Below are 14,286 nucleotides of genomic sequence, written 5' to 3'. Positions count from 1 at the left end.
TCCCTTGCACTGAGACCAACTTTTGATGTGGGAAGTCTGGTGTCAAAAGCTCAGGAACCACAGTAATAATTAATTCATCTTTGTCTCATGCCATCTACCAGTCTGGGGACAGCTGTACTGGTGGTTGATCCTATGTTGTGGTTACACATATAAGGCTGAAGTGTCTAACTGGTTGTTTTTTCAAAACACTGGTTGGCATGACCTACAACTTGCAGGCTAAATGATCATAGTGCTCTTTTCCAGCTGTAGATCTATTGCAACTATTATTAGCCACTGGCTTTATATTTGATGCTATAAAAGCAAAGAAATAGTTCTTTCTCCACCGAAAACCTGTACAAGCTAAAACGTAAAACCCCCTTCCCTTGTTTTCTTCTGAAGCTGGTTGTAATGCTCTCTTCCTCTTACTGTACCAGCCTCTACCGTTTGACCAGGTGTATGTCATTCCTCCTGGTTTCTTTCCTATATTCCCAAGCAAGTGAGAGACAAAAAGGAAAATATCAACTGTATGTCAGTGTCCAGATAAAAAGCTACAAAATTAAGTTATGAAGCTCAACCTCTTCAGCAAAATTAACTGATCTCGTATTGGCCCAGCATAGCTCCTTCTTCCTGACAGATTATTGCTTATAATCATATGAATCAGGGCTCAAAATGATCATCAAAATGATTTTGATGAAGTCCACAAAAGAGAGTACGGTCATTTCTGATGCTTTGGATATTGGAACAGAATTTTTTTCTGTTAAGATAGCATATTAATTGCTTTACTTATTAGATGAGCATTACCTTTTGATATAACCCATCCCGTGGGCTCCTGACAACTTGCATGCTGAGAAGTCCTGTCCTTGAAGTTACTGTAGTGTACAATGATCAGAACTTACCACTGATGTTTTGTTAGCATTTACTAGTAACATCTTGGCAGAGGGTGACCTCTAGTACTGTCCCTAAACATTTTCAATTTACAGACTCAAGAATTTTTGCTGTCTTTGCCTCTCATTCTTTTGAAGAGGTCAGCCCTTTACAAATTTGCCACAAGAAAGAACTTCAACATACCCTGTATACTTAAAAAGCTTAATAAGAATATAGCCACAATGAACACACAACATACAATTCATTTTAATATTTGTAGAAGAAATTCACGTTAAGTGTACACAAGCAGCTGCTGTCATTTGGCTATGAGCAGATGTTAGACCTCCGAAAGCTTTGCTGATAATTAAAATACTAACAGTTAGTGTTTTACCCCAGCTGCAGGTTCTGTTTACTGTAAATTTGATTTTAATGGTGCCTCTGTGCAGTTATTGAATAGAGGTTTGTTTTCTACTACACATACAAAAGTGTCTACAATGAAGACAAATGGTTATTTCCCGTAATTTACTCTGGAAAGATATGAATATATACACTGTAACATAGTAGAATTTATAAATTAAATACAGCTATGACTATCACATTGGAAATGGTAGTTTCTGCTATCTTAACTAACAAAAAGAACTAAGGAAAGTTACTATTTCTAGTTATTCCCAAGCATTCCCCCTAAAAACTGCTGTGCTTTTCAAATGGGTTGAGACGTGCCCTCAAGCAAAGAACAGGTGCTGCTTTTTACTGAATGGGTGCATAAATCAGAATTAATAAATACAGCAAATCACAATATCACAATTTGATAGGTGTGCAGAAGAATATTATTTCTGCTTGATCATTTAATAACATGATGTTTTATTTTAGGTATCCCTTACAAGTGTCTGCTCTCTTTAGTGCGTATATGTACATCAAACGTTAGGGAAGGCTAGCCCCTTTCAGAATTGTTAATCCCAAGGGCCTGATTATGCAAACACAATGCATAATGCAAGCTACCATGTTTAATCCCTTTGAGACTATTGAGGCTAACTATGGCAGTAAGCAGTACTCTTGATAAATGTTTATAAGATCAGGATCTAAATGTATATATTCTTGAAGAACAAAAGCTCTTGCTGAGATAATAATGACATAAAGGGTTTTTTTGCCTTTTTTGACAAAACAGTTACTGTCTGGGACTAGACCTATTTCAGAAATCCAGATCATTTTCCTTATAAGCAGAGCTTGTGGGGTTTTTCCCCCCGATTTTCTCATATTAGCACTCGTATTATTTTTCGTGTTATCTTATAGGTTCTGCCTGCCTAGGAAACAGAATCCTCCAGTTTGACCAAGTACCTCTTGAAATTGGGATTCTGATTCAGAAGTGCTAAAAATGCACTTTCTCATTGCATTGCGGGGGTTAAAACAGCAAAAGTGCATCCATATGGCATCAATGTCAGTTGTTCCCAAACTGAGGGCCAGAGTAGTCTTTGAAGCTAAGTCTTTGAAGTGGTCTTGAAGCCAAGAAATGTTCAGGCTGGCTATCCTCAACTCCAGCTCCTAAAATTGCACTGGAGGAACTAGCTAAAATACTCCAAAGACATCCCTAACGCTGCTTGCCCCTATAGGTAATTGCTGTATATGCCACAGTGAGGTTTTTGCTCACACATAGGAGTTGAGAAGACAAGCCTGCGTGGTGGCAAGCAGGTAAAGAGGAAAAGCAGTCTACGAGGAAATCAGTTACTGTGCAGGTTAGGCAGTTGTAAAATCTGCACGTTAACACTGTACAGGTTTGCCAGGATCAGTGGGAGTTTCGGTATGTATATTTTGTATTTGCATAGCTTCTGTAACACTGGGCTCGATAGTGTTCATTTTTGACCTTGCGTGCAGGAAAAGAGAAACTGAAATTTTTCACAGAGAAGTCCTTTTCCCAGAGGTTAATTGGACACTGGAGGGAAACTAAACCAAACCAAACAAACTGCCTAAACACCCTAACTGAACGGCTCAGCTATTTATTTTGGTGGTTGTTTTTTCTTTTGTTTCTTCTTGTTGCTGTTATCATAGCCCTCTAAGGTGTGGGAGGTAAAAATAACAAGCAGGAAATTTCAGTCTGTTTTTCAAAAGAAAAAGAATTACAAAAATATCTCCTTTTACATTTTAAGGAAGGCAAAAGGATATCTGCTGCTTGGTTTAAGATACCTGAAAGGTTAAAACTTCATCCTTTATTCAAGCAATTCTTAGAAGACCTTGAAGTTTCTAAACATGATTGAGTGGTTAAGGACAAAGATAGAAACCAAGGGTGTTTTGAGTTTCAGCACTGAAACACGGCATTACTGGATTTTTAAGTACAAAATGAACCATGAACACTATTTGGGAATTGGTTTTGTTGTTTAATTTTCCTTTTACAGCAATAGTACACTGAAAGGAAAAAAACTGTGCTGCACTGGTATCTGTTGAGATTTACATACTTTGTGTCAACAGTGGAAATTTTTTTATGTTTCTTAGGGAGCTGTTTAAGTCCCCTATAGGTATACTTATTTATACTGCTTTACAAATATTTTCTCCCTTCGTGGACATAATAGTTCCGACAGAGCCATTTTGGGTTGCTGATTTATTTCACTTCTTGGTTTGACCCATCCTTGTTTCTTTCCTTCAGCAGAAGACATGAATGAGCCTTCACAACCTCTGATTTAGTAGCTTAACTAGTTGATTTAGAAAATGCTGGCCCATGCATCACTTGCACATAAAAACCCTAAAAATGAGAAAGAATAGTTTTTACTATGGTTAAGGGACAGAGATCTGAAAAATGTGGCGTATTATGGCCTCCAAAAATCAAGGAAATCCCAAAGCTATGACATTATGCTGCAGTTCTTACACTGCACTTAATTAATTAAAGTAGAAATCATTACAAAAATAACAAAAAAAAAAAAGAAAAGAAAGAAAAAAGAGCAGAAACTTGGAGCTTGATCAAGGCCTAAATTATTTCTTTATGAATTTGAATGGTGGGCTTACTGTACCATTCAAAATGTTGTACTGCCATGTAGACAATAACATTTAAAATAAAAACAGCAGTTGCTCATTAAGAGATGCCAAATATAAGTTGAATTTTCTGTATCTTTTAAATTCCTTGAAGGCTGTATTTAATTGAAGGAAAAGATGTTTCTTTGCATTCGCGTTATTTAATATTCATTGCATTTAAGTAGATACCAAATATTCATATGTGTCAATAAATAACATACCTAATCGCCAAAGTTTGAAAAATTAAGTGTTGCTGAATAGGGTGCTATAAATCAGGCCTCCCTGAACTTTTGCAGAAAAGGAAAAATAGCTGGTTTAAGCTTGCTGTGTAAATGCAGATCATTTCCGTCGTCGTAATAGATTATTTCATTTATGACTTACTGCTTTGTCCTAAAGGTGCTCCTTGAGAAGGATGTCCTCAGCCTAGCCTCACCATGCACAACCGCTTGCTACAACTTTTGGGGAAGGCTTAGAATTCTAAAGAGGCTGCTGGCTGAGAGCAAAGTGGTGCTTTACATATAATATTAGCCCAGACTTTCCTAACGCGTTACGCATTTCTTTCTGAGACAAGTCTCCTTAATGCCATCTTTATCTGCTACACGATGCATGAAATCTACTTTCTGTTTTAGAACTGCGGCTGACCCCCGACCCCGCGAGTGGCGCCACAATGTGACCTTTCTATTGTCATCAGCTTTCATTCTCCTGAAAATTCTATGAATTTTTATTACAAGTTTTTTTAAACCAAGCTGAGGCTTCAACAAATTACTTGACACAGATGAGATGAAGTTGTTGAAGTAGTGTTAGATAAGTTTTACAGCCAGCATGTGTGCTGCTGAACAGTACAAAGCCAGTGTCCTACAATGTCATACACCAGTAACTGCTGAGCCTACTATTGGATAAATACATCATTTTATGGAACATTGATTGTTCTATAAACCCAATGGAGTATTATGCTCTATGATCAAACCATTTAGATTGTGTGTAGAGCACAGAAAATGCCATATTCAGGATGGTACTAAAAGTGCCATTTGTGTATTTTATGGATGTCATTACAGGGGAAACTTCTCTCTGTAGGCCCTGTTTACTGCAAAATTTTTTAGTCTGTAATGACATTTTTCATTCACAACGTATGCCTTCAAGAGAGGGGGCCCTTGTTTTATTTGTTTCATTCGAGTTTACGGCACAAATCCTGTACATTTTAATTAAATGTAAGCTTAACAAAAGAATAAGGTATTTATTCTGTAGGGAACAAATGATGACAGTAACAAAAGAATAAAACAGACGCACAAAAGAAAGTCAGGTATTGAGTAAAAGAGAGGGGAAAAGGTACGAAGCCCTATTTGTAGTTTCCCAGAAGCACATTAAACATCAAAGCGTTTCTTTTAGCCCCATTTCAGGAGTTTGTGGTCTCCAAGAATTAAAATAACCTGTGAATATGGATTTAATGTCTAAAAATCCTGACATTTTCAAATAAAAAACTAACATTCGCTCAGGACTCCAACTGATAAATAATGGCTCTGCTGAAATGACAGACTTCTTGGAAAGAAACCAATTCTGTGATCATTGCACCCCTAGATATGAAACACCTCTTTACAAATTGTCTGAATATGAGCTCTCATATCATTATGTTTTGTCATTTTAATGCCTATTTGTGTATCTTTTTAATTTGCAATGACGTGCAATCAGCAACAAGTCCACTTTTCCTAATATTAATGTGAGCTTGTATTGCAGCTTATGTTCGCCATGTCAGCCAACACTTACCCCTTCCCTTTACCCGTTTTTAAGAGGGGGCGAGAGGCGGGCTGGATTTAGTAGGACAGCATGATTTGTTGCTACATACAGTCCAAGAATGTGACATGTTCCTTAAAAACATAAAAATTCCTACAAAAGTTGTGTTGGATAGCTGTGCTCCATTATAGAAATGCACTGTTCCAAAGTCGAAATAGCAGCTAAGCCTCAAAATATGTTGTTTTCTAAATATCTTCCCTACTTGGCTTTTCACTGTTAAAACAAAAGAAAACCAGTAAAATCTGCAATTCATATTTACCATGAAAAATCACTAAAATTGGAGTTGATGTTCCCAGTAAATTCTTGGTCATAGTCCAGTTAAAATTTAAAGTTACAGTAGATTCACATTAGTTTAAATGACACTTGAACTTCTACACAGCTCAACATTAATTCATTATAGTTGAAATGGAAGAATCTTCAGTGGGTGAATCTTTTACAATCTGATTGAGGCTGTTACATTTTATAGGAGCCATTTTTCAAAGCAGTACTGACAGCACTCGAAGTTATTAAATTGCTGAATCAAAAGATGAACCTGCAATCGCATTTATGAACTGTGATGGAATAGCTGGGGTTGCACTGAGCTGAGGTTAAGATGTTGGTGTAGTTAAGCTTCATCACACCCCTTAGTGACAGCAGTATTTACCCATGTAGTTTACTTTAATGGTCAGGAAGTGGCTTAACTCACCTCTGGATTCAAATAGATTAAGCAAGCAGTCAGAATGGCATAATTATCAGTGCTGCAAAGGATTCACCGGATAGCTCTTCACCCAGGAGACTTCCCATTCAATTGCACCGTAAAGACTGGAGTTGCATAGATTCGTGGGTACAGCATTTATTTGAGGAGATGAAAACAGGATGAATTTCCTTTTTCTATCCCTTCCCTGGACCGGAGCTTCTCCTCAATGCAGTGACGCTGTGTCCCATACGTAAATTACCATGATCTTAGGGGAAAGATGTCATGATTTTGCTGTGCGTGTGTGAAAATTATGATCGTAGAGTTATTTTGATTTTGAAATCCAGTGGAAAATGCATGATTTGTAGAGTTATTTTGATTTTGTGCCACATCACTGCCAGGCTCCTCTTTTATCATGTCAACAAAGCAAGATTCCTGAGAGAATTAATTACTTCTACTCTATTATAAAATGTGGAGGAGCTAAGATAATTGTCATTTTATGTTGATTTCCCCTTCCTATTTTTCTGCTCTTTGGGGGGTCTTGTGAATGTCAGTGCCTACAGAGAGCACAGGAAAAGTGGGTATAAGAACCAGCTGTACCACAGTAAGCTTCCTTCTTGCTTATGCCTGACAAAATGTACTTCAATTGCATATGCCAGATTTATCATGCAGCATCACTTGGAAACACTCTAATGGTTTAAATTGTTAATTTTCTTTTCCAAAGATAACCTGCCTTGCAAACTAAGATGGAGGAAGTTGTATAACATCGGTTTAGACTTGTGAAGGTGATTTGCAGCCTTTCAGCTTAACAAAAATACTTCTTGTGCTTCACAGTGCAGTTCTCCACCAGAAGCTTTGTAATAGAAAAAGAGATAGATAATACATACATACATACCGGCAAGAGCTCAGTCTTTTAAGCATTGGTGTTATCTTGGAATATTAGCTTGATATACACCTTAGCATATCAAGTTGCTAGAGGCTGCAAGATGCCAAGTACTCAGTCTCAGAGTAACACAGCTCCTAAGTGTGAACTTTCCTTTAAGCAAACGAGCCTCTGGTTTTTAGAGCCTAGTTTAGTTCTCTCTGGAATCAGAGCCTTGACAGCTCTATGCTTGGGGTGAAAGAGCCCCCTTAGACCAGCTTGGCCTCTTGAGTTCAACAGAGCATGTTGTTCACTAGAAGTGTCTTGGTGGCTCGGAAAGTACAATGCTAGCCTGAAATTTGTCTGTAAGTCTTTTTTTTTTTTCCCTTGCTCATTTTATCCCAAATAAGCAATGGCATATCTGTGTGCATTACTGCTAAGATGCCACACCTGTTAATTCAGAGATGTGATTTTGGTTTGTGTAGGTGAATTTAAACTGGAGTGTGGGTGTGGGTAGTCTCAGCAGCATGGACTTAATCAGCCTTCCCAAGGCCCATCTGTCATTAGACCCTCACCCCATTCTCAGTGTCCTGGACCCACTCTTCTCTCTGCTTGCACTGGTTGTGGCCCAAAGCTCACTTCCCAGCACCTGCAGTATCTGCATGGGTGCTTCGGGATGGCACTGCCACGGGGAGACAGTGACTGCTAGATCTTTTCTGCCACAAACATCCACAAAGCTGGTTACAGGGTGTTCTCAGTTACGTCTTCCCGAAAAATGCCGAAGGCAACCCTGAGGCCATGCTTTGAGGATGGCGGTCATGACTTTGTGAAGCTGTGGGCATGATTTCCTTTGCTGAAGCTTTTTTGTTAGTGATGAGAACTGAGAAGGAAGCCTTCAATAACCCAAAACCAGACTGAGTGGCAGACCAAGCAGTTGGAATATGGAGGTTACAGGTATTTTAATTTGTTAATTGATTTCATGTAGAAATAATTAAGAAGTGTAATTGAGGTTTCTGTGGATGATATTTTATAGAATATCCTGCTCAGGGTAGGAAAACTACCAAGTGTTTTCTCCAGGTAACTAGGCTAGTGACCGAGTCAGTCAGGTGTGCTGGAGAAGATGCTAGGTGGGAAATGAAGGGGAAGACAATGGCATCAAAATGACAGCATGGCAATTACCTCACAAACAAAAGCAGGGTATTAAGAAGATCAGCCACAGTTTTTCACACCCAGATATGTTTAATGTAATATACAATCCTAAAATTCATTACTAAATGTGGTGGGTTGACCCTGGCTGGATACCAGGTGCCCACCAAAGCCGCTCTATCCACTCCCCTCCTCACCGTGACAGGGAGAGAAAATCTAACAAAAGGTTTGTGGGTCAAGGTAAGGACAGGGAGAGATCACTCACCAATTACCATCATGGGCAAAACAGACTTGGCTATGGAAAATGAATTTAATTTATTACCAGTCGAATCATTGTAGGATAATGAGAAAAAAAAACAGATCTTAAAACCCCTTCCCCCCACCCCTCCCTTCTTCCCAGCCTCAACTTCATTCCCAATTTCTCTATCTGCTCACCTCCAGCAGCACACGGGGACAGGGAATGGGGGCTGTGGTCAGTTCATCACATGTTGTCTCTGCTGCTCCTTCCTCCTCAGGGGGAGGACTCCTCACACTCTTCCCTTGCTCCAGCGTGGGGTCCCTCCCACAGGAGACAGTACTCCATGAACTGCTCCAGTGTGAGTCCTTCCCACAGGCTGCAGTTCTTCATGAACTGCTCTAGCGTGGGTCCCTCCCACAGGGTGCAGTCCCTCAGAAACAGACTGGTCCAGCGTGGGTCCCCCACGAGGTCACAAGCCCTGCCAGCAAACCTGCTCCAGCATGGGCTCCTCTCTCCATGGGGCCACAGGTCCTGCCAGGAGCCTCCTCCAGCATGGGCTTCCCATGGGGTCACATCCTCCTTTGGGCATCCACCTGGTCCAGCGTGGGGTCCTCCATGGGCTGCAGGTGAATCTCTGCTGTGGTGCCTGGAGCACCTCCTCCCCCTCCTTCTTCACTGACTGTCATGGTTTTAGCTGGGATAGAGTTAATTTCCTTCACTGTAGCTGGTATAGTGCTGTGTTTTGGACTTAGTATGAGAATAATATGGATAACACACTGATGTTTTAGTTGTTGCTAAGTGTGTTTATACTGGTTGAGGACTTTTCCAGCCTTCCATGGTCTGCCGGGTGCACAAGAAGCTGGGAAGGGAGGGGGCACAGCCAGGACAGCTGATCCAAACTGGCCAAAGGGATATTCTATACCATATGACGTAATGGAGGAAGTTGGCCAGGGGAAGCAGCAATCGCAGCTCAGGGACCGGCAGCGTCGGTCAGCGGGTGGTGAGTGGTTGCATCGCTTGCTGTTTGGGTTTCCCACCCAACCCTGAGAGGTTTCACCTCTCTCTCTCGTTATTTTCCTTTTCATTATAGTATTATTATTATTATCAATACTACTACTACTGTTACTGTTTTCTTTTAATTACTAAACTGTTATTATCTCAACCTGCAGGTTTTCTGACTTTGGCCCTTCTGATTCTCTTCCCCCATCCCACTGCAGTGGGGGGAGTAAGCAAGCGGCTGGGTGGTGTTTAGTTGCTGTCTGGGGCTAAACCATGACACTGACCTTGGTGTCTGCAGAGTTGTTCCTCTCTCACGTTCTCACTCCTATCCTCTGTCTGCAACTGCTGTTGCACAGCAACATTTTCCTGTTCTTAAATCTGTTACCCCAGAGGCACTACCACCGTCGCTGGTGGGCTCAGCCTTGGCCAGTACTGGGTCCATCTTGGAGCCGGCTGGCACAGGCTCTATCAGGCATCAGGGAAGCTTCTAGCAGCTTCTCACAGAAGCCACCCCTGTAGTCCCCCCACTGTCAAAACCTTGCCATGCAACCCCAGTACACCAAAGTGCTGAAGTATCACCAACAGGATCTTCTATAAAAGATGTGTTAATGTATTTTAACTGTATACTGTATTTATCTGGGCTTTTTTATACAGCATATTTTTAAAAACACATTTAAATTGTTAATAGGCTACAGAATTGTTAAACTCAGCAATTATTTCAACCTGTAAATATGTTATTTGGAAAACATGCAAATTGTTTTTGTTCACTTGCTCATTTTATCTGTGTTTTCTGCCAGTGAAATCTAAAAATTGTCAAGGATTTTTTTTCCATTTAAGCTACAATTTGTTAAAGTAATGAACTGATATTTGCCATGACACCATGTTAACATATTTTATCTTGTAGGCATTGTGTCCAAGTCCTATGAGTGCCGACTGAAGGGGCAAGGAGCAACCTTTGTGGAAACTGCAAGTCCTTTTACCGCAGCAGCACTGGGAGAGGTTTCCCCAGTTAAAGAGAAGGTCTTTCGGGGCAGTAGAAGACAGCCACAGTTACCTGAAGAAGTTCAGCAAGTTATTATTATTCAAGGATATGATGGCGACTTTGCAATTGATGCCTCTGTGGAAGAAACAGCAGCGGCTACCCTTCAGACTCTGGCAATGGCCGGTCAGATGGCCAGGGTGGTCCATATTACAGAAGACGGGCAAGTCATAGCAACAAATCAAAACGGCTCGCACGTGAGTAGTATGGTTCCGGGGCAGATACTTACCGAGCAGCTAGCAGATGGTGCAACACAGGTGGTAGTGGTTGAAGGAACAGGAACTGAGATGGAGGAGACCATTCGAATAGATGCAGTTCCTGACTCCAGTAGCACTGTACTGCAGCAGATAATGCGACAAGAAGTTTTAGATGCTTCTGAAGCTACAGTCCATCCTCCAGACTCCTCCTCGGCGTTAGATGCCCTGCTTTGTGCTGTAACAGAGCTGGGTGAAGTGGAAAACAAATCTGGACTCATTGACAGAGGCAGGTCTAGTCACAAAGATTTTGTGCAAATGCCAAACCCAGAGATGCCCAGTGTTTCCAGGGATGCAGAGGGACAAGAAATACAAATGTTCCATGAAGTTCAGGAGACTCAGGAAGATACCAAAGCTATGGAAGTAGTGACGCGGGTCATGCACCCATCGGCTATAATTGCATCTCAGGAGAGAGCTCAGGCTGCCTTCAAGAAAATGGTCCAAGGAGTATTACAGTTTGCTGTATGTGATACGGCTGCAGCCGACCAGCTGATGAAAGAAGGTGTCACTCAGGTCATTGTAAATGAGGAAGGGACTGTGCATATGGTAGCTAGAGAAGGCTCTCAGATAATTATGCAGGAAGCTGGTAGCCATGCACTCAGTGTCCAAAGTGAGCACATGGATTTAGTTGAGTCGGATGGGGAAATATCACAGATCATTGTCACAGAAGAAATAGCTCAAGCCATGGTTCAGGATTCCGATGGCAACTTCTCTGAAGGTGCGACTCACTACATCGTCACAGGATTGCCACCAGACATGCAGAATGAGCCTGGTGTGTACTCACATGCTGTGATAGAGACAGCTGGGTCTCAAGAGATTTTGCAGGCTGGTACTGCTATCAAAGCAGAAGCTGTGTCCCCTGAGAGAGCAGGAGAACAGCTAACAAGCATGGTCATTTATACAGAGGGTGACTCACAAGTAATTCAAGGCCAGAGAGATGATAACAAAGTACAAGAAGCATGAAGAGCTTCAGCTCCTAGGCTTGAGGCAGGGCAAAGCTGGAAATTACCAGGTCCATGGAGGCAGTGTAGTCCTGCGACATTTTCTGTAAAATCTTCTCAATACCACATCCTCCTAGCCAGGTAACAAATACACACCCTGTGGGAGGTGAGGGTCAGCTACTAGGAGGAGTTCGCTGAAAAGGATAGTATAATCTTGTTACAATAGCTCTAAGAATTATTATGTGGGATTATTATAAAACAAGCATATTAGGGTACAAAAGAGGATAAAAAGCCCCCCTCCTCCCCAAAGTAGGTGTTGTTCTGTTTACTGCTTTCTTTGTTGGTTTGTTTTGGGTTGGTTGTTTGTTTTAAAATGCTGGTTTATCTCAGGGTAATTCCCTGTCTTCTGTCATTTTTGTCTAAAATAATCACAGAAGTAAAATAATTCCACTTACATGTACATTTTGTGAACAGATAAATAAGCAAAAAATACAAACCCCACAATAACAAGGTGAACAGGTAAGCTTACATACTGTAATCAGTGCCCTTCTTCACTTTAAGGAAGAACAGGTGACATTTTACTTTCTGGAATCTTACTTTAAAATACCCCTGGGTAAAAATATGTCATCAAAATAAGTATTTTTTGCTTCTAAAAACCAAATTTTTCATAGTAGCTTACTCTTTCATGGTATCACATAGGACTTTCCCTAAAGACGAGCTCAGAAAAGCTACACTTCAGAAAATTCTTGATTATACATATTCCGGAAGAAGAACTTGATGCCTGTAACTTCCACTTAATTTTAGATGAGAGTCCTACATAAGAAATGTGCGTTTTTTGAAAAAAACATTGTCACTGTCAGTGTTTTGTTTTTCTTATAAATAGTGCTTCGTATAAATACCATTTTGCAGTTCATTTTGTGAGCGATTTCTGAAATGTTAGGGGGGGTTTTAAAGAAAATTCTGACATTGACATTAACAAGTAGAAAAAAACAAAAGGTGACCTTGTATTTCTTGCTTAGTCCAGAATGTCAGTTATTTACTTGTGGATATACCGCAATTGTTCAACTCAAGTTCATGTTGAAAAGATTTGTTTCATGATACAACTGCTTTTGTTTCTTTAAAAAAATTGTAAAATATAAACTGGCAAGGTTTGGGGATTATTTTTTTGTCTTTCAAATAAAATGTTAGCATTAAAATGAAGCATCATGATTTTTAATATTAAGCAATAAACAGAACTGGCATTCAGCAGGAGCAAACGAATGCTATCTGTTATGTCTGTGCATTTTCTCTTTTCCTTTCTCTAGCTCACTAGATAGATAAAGATAAAAGAATCTAATTTCTGAAGTGTGCCTCATGCATGCTTAATATAATTGTGTAAGTGTTTAGGGTATAAGCCATGCTGACTCTAGAGATAACTGGGTTTCCTATCATGTTCAATATCTTAGAATTATCAACTGTAAGAAAGTTGGGCTAAGGTAAAACAATAGTTCCCTCCTGAAGCAACTGTTTAAAAATGTATTTTCTGATAGAGCTGCTTAGAAAAGGTGCTTCATTCTGGGGCTATAAGACCCGGCTGTCTTTTCATCTCTTCGTATTATTATTTTTTTAAATTTTATTTTTTTTTCCAGGAATTAAGGTTGTGTCTTTGTCAAACCCCCAAAAAAGTAAATTTCAAGTTAGACATGGAGATTCATAATTAGCCGAGTTTGACTTGCTCATCTTTCTTAAAAGTGACAGGCTGTTCACTTACTCTTAAATACTGTCTTCAGCAAACAGTGACAGGATCAACTCCCGTTTGTTATCAGGAAAAAGGTGACCTTTACAAAATGATGGCCCTCTGCAAGACTCTCACAGATGTTCAAAAAACTGAATGTTTTTCAGTGGAAATATTTCTTCTTGATCATTTCTCCTGTTAACTGTAGCCCTGTGGTCTTGCAGCTTGGATGCTAATTCTTCGCTGTGCTTAGTCCTGTATGGCTAACCTTTCTGCTGCAGTACAGGGTGTTGACACTGACATGCTGCAGTTTACCATTTGTGATTTATTTAGGATAAATATGTCTCAGGTGGCATTTAATCCTTCATAAAACCAGTGTAGCCTGCAGTGTCAAACCAGCAATCACATTGTATGCACAATGAAAAGAGCAGACCTTTGCATAAAAAAAAAAAAAAACCACCCAACAAAAAAACAGTGGTAGGTGTTCCTGTGCTTGGGGAGCACTGGAAAGGATTCACTAACCTACCGTGTGCTGTAATTACCTGGAAACTCAGGTTAACAATACTTCTCTCTGAGTGCAGCCTGATCAGGAGAGCTAATATTTTTCTAGAGCTTTTTTTTCTCCCTTCTTCTTCTTCACGTGCACTTTAAAGTTAACTTATTAGTGCCCTACAAATGTAACATTAGAAATCAAGGGTGACATTCATTCCTGTGCAGACAGCCTGCTTAAGGACTCCACGCGCTGTCTCAACCCCACACTGAAATGCTCGCTGCCAAACACTGAAAGTCGAG

At 40.2% G+C, this 14,286-nt stretch overlaps 1 protein-coding gene across 3 annotated transcripts in view; it reads left to right on the top strand.

The window, feature by feature from the left end:
* ZNF407 (zinc finger protein 407) overlaps positions 1–13,052 on the top strand; it is a 350,717-nt gene extending 337,665 nt beyond the window's left edge. For all 3 annotated transcript variants that reach the window (XM_075084575.1, XM_075084577.1, XM_075084576.1), the window contains exon 9: positions 10,451–13,052. In XM_075084575.1, coding sequence (XP_074940676.1) covers positions 10,451–11,802 — 1,352 coding nt within the window. In that variant the 3' untranslated portion in view covers positions 11,803–13,052. The remainder of the gene's footprint in view (positions 1–10,450) is intronic.
* Positions 13,053–14,286: the final 1,234 nt, after the last annotated feature.

Source organism: Phalacrocorax aristotelis, chromosome 2, assembly GCF_949628215.1.
Source record: "Phalacrocorax aristotelis chromosome 2, bGulAri2.1, whole genome shotgun sequence".
In the NCBI taxonomy this organism is placed as follows: Eukaryota; Metazoa; Chordata; class Aves; order Suliformes; family Phalacrocoracidae; genus Phalacrocorax; species Phalacrocorax aristotelis.
This window is presented reverse-complemented; position numbering and strand designations above follow the sequence as displayed.